At 44.5% G+C, this 13,637-nt stretch overlaps 1 protein-coding gene across 13 annotated transcripts in view; it reads left to right on the top strand.

Annotated features, from left to right (window-relative positions):
• TLN2 (talin 2) overlaps nucleotides 1–13,637 on the top strand; it is a 422,904-nt gene that overhangs the window by 274,240 nt on the left and 135,027 nt on the right. For all 13 annotated transcript variants that reach the window (XM_034660877.1, XM_034660886.1, XM_034660882.1 and 10 more), the window contains 7 exons: nucleotides 2,707–2,808; nucleotides 3,716–3,792; nucleotides 6,492–6,672; nucleotides 7,544–7,657; nucleotides 9,798–9,906; nucleotides 10,632–10,840; nucleotides 11,405–11,503. In XM_034660877.1, coding sequence (XP_034516768.1) covers nucleotides 2,707–2,808; nucleotides 3,716–3,792; nucleotides 6,492–6,672; nucleotides 7,544–7,657; nucleotides 9,798–9,906; nucleotides 10,632–10,840; nucleotides 11,405–11,503 — 891 coding nt within the window. The remainder of the gene's footprint in view (nucleotides 1–2,706; nucleotides 2,809–3,715; nucleotides 3,793–6,491; nucleotides 6,673–7,543; nucleotides 7,658–9,797; nucleotides 9,907–10,631; nucleotides 10,841–11,404; nucleotides 11,504–13,637) is intronic.

Below are 13,637 nucleotides of genomic sequence, written 5' to 3'. Positions count from 1 at the left end.
TATCACATGTATTTTGAAGCTCTGTTTGGTGCTTACATGTACATTGAAGATCCCTCTGTTATCTTCGTGGAGAAATTGTTTTACCATTTAGTTCTTTTATTCCTTGTAAATTTGTTTTCTCTGAAATCTGTTTAATCTTAATATAGCCACTCATGATTTTTCAAATGTTTGCATGATACATTTTTCCATCCTTTTACTTACAACCTACTTATATTTGAGACAAGTTTCTTACACAGTACATAAAGTTGGGTTGTGCTTTTTTAAAAATCTACTTGGTCTGTCTCTTTTAATTGGCTTATTAAGACCATTTATATTTGTCTGATTATTGATATGTTAGGGCTTAAGTCTACCATTTTATAATATTTTTATGTTTATCCCCACCATTTCTTTTTCCTCTGTTTTTCTTGCCTTCTTTTGGGTTACTTTTTTGAGTTCCATTTTGATTTATTTATAATGTTTTTGAGCATATCTCTTTGCTTAACATTCTTAGTGATCTAGGTATTACCATATATGTAAGAAATGAACTATAACCCACAGCTGTGGATGTTTACCACTTCAAGAGAAGCATAGAAACTTCACTTCTATTTAGGTCTCTTTACAATCCCCACTTTTTGAATATAATTGTTCAAAGAAATACTTCTGTATATATTGAACACCATGTGAGGTGGTGTTAAAACTTTTGTGCAACCATAGAATATGATTAAGTAAAGCTCATGAGGTGAAGGATAAGTTACTACATTCCTTTCTATTTTTTATCTATCCCACTGTTGTTTTCTTTTTAACCTTCCCAGCCTCCTGTTACCATTTTCTTTGTGTTTGAAGTGCTTCCTTTAGCCATTCTTTAAAGGTAGGTAGATCTGCTAAAAACAGTTCTCTTAGCTTTCCTTCTCCTAAGAATTTCCTTATTTCCCCTTCATTCATAAAGGATCGTGTTGTCAGGTATAGGATTAGACATTGACAGTTCTTTCTTTTAGCGTTTGAGAAATGTACTGCTTCTTTCTGGCCTCCGTGGTTTCAGATTAGAAATTGTCATTCAAGTTGGTGTACATTTGTAGGTAACATGTCACTTTCTAAAGTTCTTGGTGTGGATTTCTCGGGATTCATTGTATTTGGAATATGCTCAGATTCTTGAGTTTGTAGGTATATGTCTTTAACTTGGGGATATTTTCAGCCGTTGTTTCTTCAAATACTTTTTTTAAAAAGATGTATTTATTTATTAGAGGAGAGAGAACACACATGTGAGTTGATGGGGGGAGAGGCAAAGGGAGAAGGGGAGGGAGAGAATCTCAGACAGACTCCCCACTGAGTGAAGAGCCCAGCACGGGGCTAGATCTCACAACCCCGAGATGATGACCTGAGCTGAAATCAAGAGTTGGTCACTTAACTAACTGAGCCACCCAGGTGCTTCTTGAATACTTATTTTGTCCCATATTCTCCTACTGTGGGATTCTGATGATATGAATATTATATCTTTTATTGTCCCACAGATCCCCGAAGGTCTGGCTTATGGGTTTTTTGTTTTTTGTCTTTTTTTGAGTCTGTGTTCTTTTAGCTGTTGAGATTAACTAAATTAATCTGTTTTCAAGTCTACTGATTCTATGCTCTGTCATCACCACACTACTTTATCATGTAAGTTTTTAAGTTTTGGTTATTGGATTTTTCAGTATTATAATTTTTATATGGTTCTTCTGACTTATTTCTCTGTTGAAACCTATTTGTTTCAGGAGAATTTGTAATTGATTGTTGAAACATTTTATCATGGTTGCTTTAAAATTTTATCAGATAATTCCAATATCTGATTCATCTCTATATTGGCATCAATCGATTATCTTTTCTTTTTCATATCATAGTTGTTTGGTTCTTGATATGAGTAGTGATTTTTTAAATTGTATCTAGACATTATGGTTATTAAGTTAGGAGACTCTTGATCTTACTTAAATCTTCTGTTTTATCAGACAGTCATCTTATTTAGATTTAGTGTAGTGTTCTCTCCTTTTGTGGGATTTGTAGTGCTGCTCTGGACTGTTTTGACACTGCCGGGTTCTTGCTCAAAACTTGATGGCACTGTTTGTGAAGGCACTTCCTTGGACCACCTGCTATTGCTGGGTGACCTTTTTTGGGATAGGCTGAAGCTACTGGGCCTGTCTCTGTTTATGGCATTAGGTGGAGGTCAGGAAGACATAAGGTTTCACGTGACCACTGTTGCAAAAGGACAAGACCACCTGCCTGTCTGGGTTGTGGAGCTGGGGCTGGGATGGCCTGGGCTTTTACTGCTCTGCAGCTGCTGGTGAGCATCGGCCCAGGTTGTGGAATGGGTTTGAGGCTTGCAGATAGATCTCCATTGGGCTTCTCCTCTCCTGGTCCTTTGGTGGAAAAGGTACAGGCTTTTGAAACCCTGCCTGTGGAAGGTTCTGGGTTTCAGGCACCCACCTGGGGGTAATGGGATATAAAAGAAAACCTAAGAATTTATGAGAGTATGATTTCTCAAGTACTGTGCTCCCCGGTCAATCTACCTTTCCAACTGTCAGAGCCCTTTGACTATTGTTTGTTGAACAAATTTTAGAGTATCCAGTTGTGTTTAGAGGGGAAGAGAGGAGAAAAGTGAGACTATGCCCTTTTGTTCCAGGACTAGACCTCTTTACCTTTAAAACTGTAGCTATATGATGTAGTTATATTTCTTCTAATGCTGTTTTTTTTTTTCCCCAGGATTTTGGGGAGTATCAGGAAAGCTACTATTCAGTACAAACCACTGAAGGCGAGCAGATATCCCAGCTGATTGCAGGCTACATTGACATCATCCTCAAAAAGGTATTTCATACTGATACAAATTGGAAAAGCTGCTTTTTTAAAAACACTGTCTTAGGTCATGCTGCTGCCTGGGAAAAAAAACAACAACACAAAACAACCCTAATTTAAGGTACTTGATTCACTAATTTAATCTTAATGTTAAGATTGCTTGAGTGTGCAGTCTTTAACCTCAAGATCCTACAAGAATTTCCATTTTAGCTGCAATTCATATTTATATTATTATTGCCAGGTAATGAGCAGTAGGGCTTCACTTAGCTAATGAGTGGGACTAGTTAACCCCTCAGCATCTTCCTCTCTAGGTAGTTATGCTTTCCAGCCTCTTTAGAATCCTAGGTTGAGGGTCTGAAAATGTTCTTCATATTTTTCATGAATTTTTTTGAAGTAGGCTCCATGCCCAGCATGGAGCCCACTCTGGGGCCTGAACTCATGACCCTGAGACCAAGACCTGAGCTGAGATCGAGTGTCAGATGCCCAACCGACTGAGCCACCCTGGCGTTCCTCGTGAATTTTACCAAACTACCAGATTTCATGAATTTTTACCAAATTTTTACCAAATTTAGTGGGGATATATACCAAAGTGGTATACAGACAGACTACCAAAGACTTCAAGATACAGCCCTCTGAAATAACTAAGTTCATCTGGAACGTCAGTATCTGTGTCTTGATTTTAACTGTTCGAAATTTAGTGGATGCAGTAATAAACACAGAAGGCGTATATCTCTGTATTGTGTTAAACAGTGTATTTATTTTTTGTTATTTTTGAATTTGTTCACCCATCACCTACTTGGATACAAAGAACTTTGGGTAAACCTGAATATTTTTGCTTTTGTAGCTCCTTTTAAAAGGTATCTTAACAGGTTCTTGCATCAAACCTGCTGAGTTTACTTTTTGTTTTGTTTTACCTCAGAAACAAAGTAAAGACAGATTTGGATTAGAGGGGGATGAAGAGTCGACTATGCTGGAAGAGTCTGTTTCCCCGAAAAAGTAAGTATTTATAAGAAAGTGCTGGAAAAACCAGCCTTCTCCCTAAATGGGCAGGTTTCCTTGTGCCAACTCTGGGGTCTGTTGCCCTGAAGTCCATCAGAAGGGGAGACAGCAGTGGATGATATAATGAGTCTTGCTTCTTAAAGGGTGGTCTCCAGACCATCATTATCAGTGTTGAGTGTATCTTGTTGGGGGAAGGAGGCTGTGGATTTCAGGGATACACAGAACAAGGTGTAACTCCGTCTTTAGACACAGTGAGTGTTCATGAATCCTGTTCTGCAGTTGCTCATTTAAAGCTCCTAACGTGTGTCATTTTCGTCAAAGGCTGGAGAGTGGGCTTCTGTTCAGTTCTGTGCCTTTTGGGGCAGAGGTCTAGCAGCGGAGGAGTTATTGTTTATAAAACGCTCTTGCTGTATGCCACATGTGTCATGAGGCAGTAAAGGGAAGTGGTTAAAACATGGACTCTGGAGCCAGACTTCCTGGGTTCAAATCTTGAGAGTCTCTCTCTCTCTCTCTTTTTTTTTTTTTTTTAAGAGAAACTGGGGTGGGGCAGAAGGGGAGGGAGAGAATCTCAAGCAAGCTCCACACCCAGTGCAGAGCCCAACGGCAGGGCTCGATCTCACAACCCTGAGATCATGACCTGAGCTGAAATCAAGAGTCAGATGCTTAACCAACTGAGCCACCCAGGAACCCCTTGGGTCTCTTTATTAATGTGTGGGCTTGGGGACGTTACAAATTTCCTCTACCCCTTCATCAACTATAAAACGAGAAAAATGATAGTACCACCTTACATACTTTATTTTGATGATTGAATTATTAATAAAGCACATGAAACAACGCCTGGCACATCATAAGTATTTACTGTTCTGAACATCATCATTTTCAATTCAGAACAGTCTCAACCCCATTTTATAGGTAAGGAAACTGAAATTTATTAAAATTAAGTAACATCTAATAAGTGGTACTTTGGGGAGATATGCGCAGCTGCTCCCCTTATGTTACATAGAGCATTGTGATAATAAGTTTTCTTGCCCACACTTTACTCTCTGTGTCTAGCATGCTGTCTCATTTCACCCCGATAACAACCCCCGATGTAAGGAGTAGACCAGATGTTACCGCCTGTGCATGACAGAGGAAACCAAAGCTCATGGAAGTTGCTTGAGATGCACACGTGAGGCAGAGTCAGGAGTTACCTCAGATCTTGTGATGTTTCTTACAGTACGCTGCCAGAAAGTTTTAGCAGATTCAAGCATCTTGAACTTGCTAAGTCATAGTAATTGCTTCTTGAGCATTTCCATACTCTATCACTTGCATCATAATCACCTTGAAGGTGCTTTTCCATTTGTCCTCTATTTTAGTACACAATTTAGAAACAGACCTCATGTGTGATGAATTTCACGTATGTGCTACCCTCTTGAAGAGCACCTTAAGTCCTTGGAATTGTTAATGACTGTTAGATGGAAATCAGTAAGCTAGTGCTTTCTGGCAGGGTGAGTTGTTCCCCTCGAGGACTCTGCTGCACTTGTCCTTCTAAGAGCAGCTGATTAAGTGTCTGAGCCCAGAGCACTGAAACTCTTTATTGCCTTTTACCACTGAAGCCCCTTCCCACTGCCTGGAGCTTCATGGTGGGGTCTGATCAAGGCAAGTAGGAAGAATGGTCCAGGTTGGTTTCCATCACAAGACCTGCCACTTCTCCCTGCATTAGACTTGGGCTGAGATCACAGGACACAGCTGACTTCCTCCTAGAGTCCCCACATCTACCCTTCCTAATGCCAACCCTTCCACAGACATTCCTGTTCTTGCCTGCTGTCTGGTATCCTAGCATGGCTCATGAGCTTTGCCCTGTGCAATAGGGAATTATCTGTGATGGTTGGAGAACCTGGAACAGAGGCCTGGTCCGTTAATGCAGCTGCTCACCAAATCTGCCCCCCACACACCCCCCCAGACTCTCCCTGTATGGGGTTTGTCCTCTGGGCTGCTGCACAGACAGTCCACCCTCATATGCTCAAAGTCCTTACCACTCGTCTTACAAACATATATCAAAAGTAAAAAATTGATTTTTTTTTTTTTTTACTAGATGTCCTAGGAATCTTCCTAGACTTTTGTTGAAATCATCTGGAGGAAGTGCCAAAGTCTGTCCTATCTCAAGGCTCCAGAGGTGTTTAAATGCCCTCTGTGGTCAGTGGGCTTGGACCTGGGGGAGGAAAGCTAACCTCTGGGAGATTCTCTTTTAGTTCTTTTCTATACTTCTTTCAGTCTGAGGCTAAATGACCTATGTCCCCACTGCCTAGAATAGAACCTGGCCCACAGTAGGTATTTGTTGAATGAATGCTCTTTCAGGTGGGATTTACCAGCTAATAGATCAATGCATCCAAAACTTGTACCTGCACCTGGAACATCATCGTTCTAGAAATGTAACAATGGCCGGAGGGCAGGGTAGGGGGTTGGTCCCCAAGAAAAGGTAATTGCATACCATCATGAACCAGCTGGGCATGGTTATTTATATTAATAAGAAGATTATTCTCAGGGTTCTCCTGAGTATTTTGGTGCTGCTTCATTCACAATTCCTTCTGCATATGCCTCTTTTGAATTGGCCTCCACAGCGCAACACAGCAAACAGCTGTGACAACTATGGTATCTTAACGTTACACTGCATGTGAGTGGCCACCCCGCAGTGACCAAACCCCTGTCCCCTGCAGGTCCACCATCTTGCAGCAGCAGTTCAATCGGACCGGGAAGGTGGAGCACGGTTCCGTGGCACTGCCCGCCGTGATGCGCTCAGGCTCCAGCGGGCCCGAGACCTTCAACGTGGGCAGCATGCCCTCACCACAGCAGCAGGTCATGGTTGGGCAGATGCACCGAGGGCACATGCCCCCGCTGGTGAGGCTTCCCCCACGCTGGTCCTGGGCACCAGGACGCTGCCTCTGATGTGCAGGGAGAGACACCAGGCCTCGGGAGAGCTTGTGTGCACCATCACATTCTCACTCTTTCCCATCTGAGCCATGCGTCTTCAGCTGCCTGGTCCCAGTGCCTGGCTCCCCGGTGCTCTCTTTAAATGGGGTGTCTTAGTAACTCCCTTGTAGGATCACAGGTGACCTCTCCACGCGACTGGTGATACAGAGGTAGAGAGCCCTGCTTCCTTGCCTTAACAGCCTCAAGCTGCTAATTAGCTCAGGGTACCCCTCAGCGGGTCTGAGAAATAGACTGGGTCTGTAGTGATCCACACTTTCCCCTGAGCGGATCTTTGCTGCTTGCCACTGCTGGCCTGCCTGCTCAGGAATCCTGTGCTGCTGAGGAAGAACTTTATAAAAGCTGAAAAGCCTGAAAGCTCAGAAGTAATTTGACTCTGAAGAACCGTGTTGACTATAGGTTTGAGTGAATTCCTTTCTTCCTTACTAAGCTCAGTTCTGGGGTGTAACACATTTCCTATGCATGAGATCGTTTGTCCTCAGTACTCAAAGAGTGGAGTAGCCCCCTGTAAGGACTCTTTGAGTCTTCTTGTCAGCTACTTAAGCTCTCCACACTCTCCTGATTATAACCTCTCTACTGCACACACCCATATTGAGCATTCTATTAATAACAATCTCTATTTCCAGCCTCTGCTTGAAATGGCAGGTGCTTGGGGATGTTGAGAGACACTGTGGGCCACTCGGTCTTGAGCCCGGAGTTCTTTTGGGCCTTGTTTTGTGTAAAGGGTGGTGTCAGTCCCAGGAGAGAGGTTATGACCGGCTGTGGTCTTCTGCCTTTGCAGACCTCGGCCCAGCAGGCCCTCATGGGGACCATCAACACAAGCATGCACGCTGTCCAGCAGGCCCAGGACGACCTCAGCGAGCTGGACTCACTGCCACCCCTCGGCCAGGATATGGTAAGTATTTATGGTTGTCATTCAGTGTCTCTGCCTGGCACAAAGCAGGGCTTTTCATTCTGTCGGTATTCAGCTGGGTGGGTCTTTGTCCAGATAGGTGAAGTGGAAACTCATGGTTTGTTTGTTTATTTGTTTGTTTTCGATATATTGGGTCTTCATAGTGAGGCGGTACCCACAGGTGGGTGCTACTGGGTGTTGGCAGTACCTCTCAAGGACCAAGAACTTGGACTCTGGAGTCACATGATCTGGGTTCAAATCCCAGTTCCACTCTTAGCCTCTGTGTGAATCCCGGCAGCTTATTGTCTGTAAGCTTCCGTTTTGTCATGCATACATGGGGTCCTTATGAAGACTTGGTAATCCAGTCGTGTGCAGAGTTCTTAGCCCACTACCTAACATGTAGTGAGAGCTCAACGAGCAGTAGCCGTTATTATCAGTGCTTCTCAAACGTTAGCCTGCATCAGTCACCTGCAGGGCTTGTTAACACAGAACGCTGGGCTCCGTCCCCGTTTTTCTGACTCAGTAGGTCTGAGGTAGGCCTTGAGATTTTTGCCTTTGCAACAAGTCCTCAGGTACTCTGCTGCTACCTCGGGACCGTGCTTTGAGAACAGCTGCATTACTGTTCAGCTCTTCAACAGGGCAGGGTATTAGGTGCCTTTCTGTAGGTGCTGCTGCATGAAATTATCTAGCCCCTTCCTACTCAGACTGTGGCCCACGGGCCAGCAGCATTGGCAATACGTAAGATCCCTTGAGAGGCGTGGGATTTTAGGCCTTACCCCCACCTTCTGAGTCAGAATCTGCATTTTCGTGTACTTCCCAGCTATCTGGTGTGCACATTAAAGTTCATGAGCCACTGACTGGCACTGTCCTTCTCAGCCTTGCTTTGCACGTTACAATTACCGTGGAGCTTAAAGAACCAAGCCGGAGGCCTAGCTCAAACTAAAAAATCCTGTCATTGAGGTTGGGGCCTTCTTTTTTCATCTCCCCAGGTGGTTCTAATAGGCAACCAGGACTTAAAAGCATTCCATTAGGACTGACAGGGCCATCCCAGGCCAGGGCCAAAATGCAGTATGTGGCCTCATCTTGCCCCACCAGGGTAACTGTCCTCCAAGGCGTCCCTGAATGCTGTGATTTTCATTATCGTGCTTGTCTGCCTGCAGGTGCTGCTATACTCAGTGCTTTGTATCCCAAGTACCTGAAATCATTAAGCATTCTTCATGGGGGAACGTCAGAGTGAAAATACAGAAGGCAGACACCCTCCCATATCCAGCACTGTTGTGAGATGGCTTGAAATAGGACTTAACAGTCCTGCTTCACCAATTTTTAAAGCATTGGTATACAAAAAATATCATTAGTGCTAGACACATCCTAAATCTCAGTGAATTTTTTTGGGGTGTGTTGGGGAGCAAATCAGCACTGTCTGTTACCACAGGGTCATCATTATGAATGTAAATGATCACTGATTGGCTAAGTCCAGAAATGCCAGGAAATAGAGAATTTGCTATTTGTAGGTTCTAGTGAACATAAAGTGTACGATCTGGAAAGGTTTTTAAAGGCTGTTGAATTCCTACAGTAGAAGAAATGTAAGGCACAGGACCTAGATGTTATTTGTCCCAGGTCATATCACTTGTGAGTGTTGGAGCTAGAACAGAGTTCCTGAGCCACCTCCACCCCCAGTCCTTCCAGGAAAGGTGCCATGTCTACACCACATTCGTGTTATTAACAAGAGACAGTCTTTATGCTGACAGAGAACGCTCGTGGGCTGAGATACCCTAATTCTAACCCTGTTCTCTAAAAAACAAGGCGGAAATTAGCAACAGTTGTTGGTGCTGTTGTGCAGTGTTATTATGAGGCATAAATTGTTGTTTTTTATTGAATTTACCTAAATAAAACCATGTAGAACTTTTCTAAGATCCTGAAAGCTAAATTAAAAACAGTGGAGGCAGCATGGAGGCCTTACATGCCGTTGAGCATCAGAGAGTGAGCCAGGGGCGTGTTAATGACCTTGCTTAAGATGGCTGGAGGGCCTCATTGGTGCCGGCCCAGGAGCAAGAGTACAGACAAAATGCTGGTCTCATTTTATGGCACGACGTCTCTGGTGTCCCGGGGAATCCCACGCAGTGACTGTGTCTGGTTTTTGCAGGCATCGAGAGTGTGGGTTCAGAATAAAGTCGACGAGTCCAAACACGAAATCCACTCTCAGGTCGATGCGATCACAGCTGGAACAGCTTCAGTAGTTAACCTCACTGCTGGTGAGTCTCTGAGGGCTTTGTGCTGTGTGGTGGTTTTGCTTTAGAAACAATTCCTGTTCTTTGATTGAAACAACAGATTTTCATAGGATGAGAGCCTAGTCTATTTTTAGATACTCTGAGAGCCCTGGGCACTTTTTCACACAGACCCAGGAGAAAGGTGGGGAACATCTCATTCCTTTCCACTGATGTCGTGCATCCTTCATCAGCCCTTAAGTGGCTCTGCTCATTGTTCACCAGTCTGCTGGGCAAACTTCAAAATGTACGGGAGCTAGGTTCTCCCTTCTGGGAGCTTATAGTCTCAGACAGGTTTTGGAGGAATAGATCCATCATGCGGGCCTCCGAGCCTCTTGTCCCACAGTACTCTCATGGCACAGCAGGTCTCCCACCTTGCGCTGTCAGGTGAGAGCCCGCAAATGTCTCGGCTTCTCTGTGCAGCATTTCAGTGCCTCAGCTGCTGACAGGGACCTAACAGAAAGGGCCATGGGACACCAAGACTCCCTTTGGAACTGTACAGGGGCTCATGCTCAGTATTTCAGCATAGGAGGCCTTGGGGCAAAAGGACTGGGGAGGAACAGCGCCTTGGAGACAGGGAGCCCAGCGTCACCCTGTACACATGCAGCTGGGTGTCCGACTCCTGCGGAGTGATGGCTGATGCCATCACCCATCTGGGCTTTCCTCGCCCTTCACGGCCCTCCTGTGATGGTGACGGTCCTTCTCTGTCCCAGGTGACCCTGCAGACACTGACTACACAGCAGTGGGTTGTGCAATCACCACCATTTCTTCCAACCTGACGGAGATGTCCAAGGGTGTGAAGCTGTTGGCAGCTCTGATGGACGACGAGGTGGGCAGTGGGGAGGACTTGCTCAGAGCTGCGAGGACCCTTGCGGGGGCAGTGTCAGACTTACTGAAAGCCGTGCAACCTACTTCTGGAGAGGTGAGCTCTTGGGGCCCGTGGTCACTCAGGTTCTGATGAGGCAGGTGCAGCCTGCAGTACACAGGGCTCCTGCACCGAAGCTGTTCCTTCCATCCTCATGGGGCATGTTACCATACCGTGGGGTTTGGAATTGGTGAACTGGGTACGGCGTCTATGGTTCAACTTGTGGAATGGGTTGAGCTATTAGTAGGAAACCTCCCTGTCCCCTCACCCCAGGGTACTGGATTAGATTCAACCTCAGAAACACACACAGTCAATACACATTTGAAGGGGATACAAGTTTGTGCCCTAATTTCCATTAAGTGCCTATCACCTTACCCACTGAGCAAGACTCATTAAATGAACATATCAAATCAGTCCACCTATGACTGGTTTGTGAGACATCAGGCATTTCCTTGCACAGATTTTACCAGGACATTTAGGTCTCCCATCTGGCAGATAGTCTGAGACTCTCCTCTAGGTGCAGGAGGAGGCCGGTCCTTCAGGATTCTTCTTGCTGCCCTGCTGTGTGATTGCACTGTGGAGGAAATGCATTTTCTTTCCAACCAATGTGTGTTTTTCTAGCCTCGACAGACAGTTTTGACTGCTGCTGGAAGCATTGGACAAGCCAGTGGGGATCTTCTGAGACAGATCGGAGAGAATGAGACTGATGAGCGATTCCAAGTAAGATACTTGCAGCCCATAATTTTGGAAAGGAGTCTAAGCAATGGTCTAGACTCAAACAGAATGTATGAAAGACCAAGTCTTCATGGGGCTGTCAAGAATAAAATTGAGGTGGATTTTCTTGGGGGTGGGGCCTTTGTTAATTTTTTTTTTAATTTTCAGTTTAAAAAATTCACTTCCCTTCGTATCGTGCATTTGTTGTTGTGAAGTGCTTATTTAACTATTCTTGCTGGTCAATATGCTGGACATTCATTAAACACAAAAGTGGAGGGAATAATGCCATGAAATCCTCTGTGTCTACCATCCAACCTCTGTAATTATCGACTCGTGGCCAGGCTTGTTTCATCTTCTGGGGACAGGTTTTAACTGCATTATTCTGGAGTCCGCATAAAAGAGAGGAAATGTGTGCTTCTGTACACTGTGCTCACAGATAGCATAGGCTCTCCTTTGTAGTCAGAGGTGGGTCTGTTTGCTGTGTCATATCCAAAATCAGTGTGGTGGGGACTTTTTTTTCTTTCTGTCACCTTTCTTCTTCGGTACCAAGGATATGTGCCATTTGTCCTCTGCCGTCCAGCTGTGGCCCCTTCTCACAGCTAGCCTGATGCACTGCCGGCTCAGATAGGAGCTCAGCATGTCTGCCTCCATTCCCAGCCACCACAGATGAGGGGAGCTCCGGGATACGCTGAGCTTGTCTTGTTACGTCCCTGTGGGCAGATGCCCTTCGTGCCTTTCTCCTTCTCGTAAGACCTAATTTAAGTAGTATATAACTACATTCTAATCCCACTGACCTCAAGGCCAGGTTTTCTGGAAGATGCCCTTTTCCAAATCCTATGTCAGGTTCACTAGTGGGGAATTCTATAGCATTCAGAATAAAAAGATCATTCCACTTTACTGTAGAATCCAAGTTTCTTGCTTCGTGAGTTTTATATGCTGTTTTCTCTGGAACTACCAAACTCCGTCTACGCAAGATGCGTCAGTCACGCTAAGACATGGCCGTACATGCTGTGATGCAGGAACTTGCATCCCTACATGAGCTTGTTTCTCTTCGACTTTCCATACGCCCATGTTGCTGGGGCCAGCGGATTCATTCATGTTCTGTAATGCAATAAGACCGTCAGTGCTTGAACGTTCATGTCATGATGGAGGGTGAGCCCCATAGTGGGGGGTAGCAGTATTCCTGGAAACCATTTCTATGCTGGGATGGCCTGTAATAACTTAGCATTAAAGAGAATTGATGGCAGGCCACATAAATATATCCCACTAAATTCAAGCTAAACGGTGACCCTGTCCTGACTTGCCCTGAGCCAGATCCCCAAACTGCTCTTGTATTGGCTCTTGCTTTTTGTGTTAGAGCAGGTAATTCTTTGTAGGCAGGCACCTGCTGAGGAATTGGGTAAAGATGACATTCAGCTGTTGGTTTACTCAAATTAATTAACCTGAAGTGATCAACTTACTTTCCTCAAAAATATGACTGCTTTCCCCAGAGCGTTTGGAATGGTTGAGAAGAAAGTCACAGTCCTTCCTTGAGTCCTTGTCTTGCTGAAGGCTTTTTCTTTTCTTTCTTTCTTTGACAGACTGTTATCATCACATATAAATGCAAACTCTGCTTCCTTTTGTTTGTATTCAGACAGGCTAGGAAAGCAGGTTCAGGTTCATGGTATGGTCCTGAAGAGGCTTTCTTACCAGGGAAAGGCCTGCCTTGAATGCTTTCCATTTCTGTAAGGTCTCTGGGCAAACGTCACTGCAGTAAGGTGATCCTGCAACCTCCTCCAGTTATGAGTAGCCCCTGGCTTACTGACATTGGATTTCTTATGCACTATTTTTCTGATTCTTGAGATCTTATCTTGGAGCTTTTCTTCTGTTCTCAATGTACTGCATGTTCCCAGAGTTAACAAAGATTTATTTTACATGGGCTACATAATAGTGGTCTTGTTGAAAGGTTTGACAACGGCCTTGTCAGCAACTGTGGCTGTAGTATCACGTTCTTTTTCTAACTGTATTTTTTTTGGACAAAATTAATAGGAGGAACAGGACTTTCTTTAAATGAGTCTAACAAAGCACTTTAGAACAATAGCGAGTCTCCATGACCACATCTTGGTCCCTCTGTGAAAAGACGAATTCATATCAAGTGAAA

This window comes from Ailuropoda melanoleuca, chromosome 5 (assembly GCF_002007445.2).
Source record: "Ailuropoda melanoleuca isolate Jingjing chromosome 5, ASM200744v2, whole genome shotgun sequence".
Lineage (NCBI taxonomy): Eukaryota > Metazoa > Chordata > Mammalia > Carnivora > Ursidae > Ailuropoda > Ailuropoda melanoleuca.
Note: the sequence above shows the minus strand (reverse complement) of the source record. Positions and strands in the feature narration are given on the sequence as shown.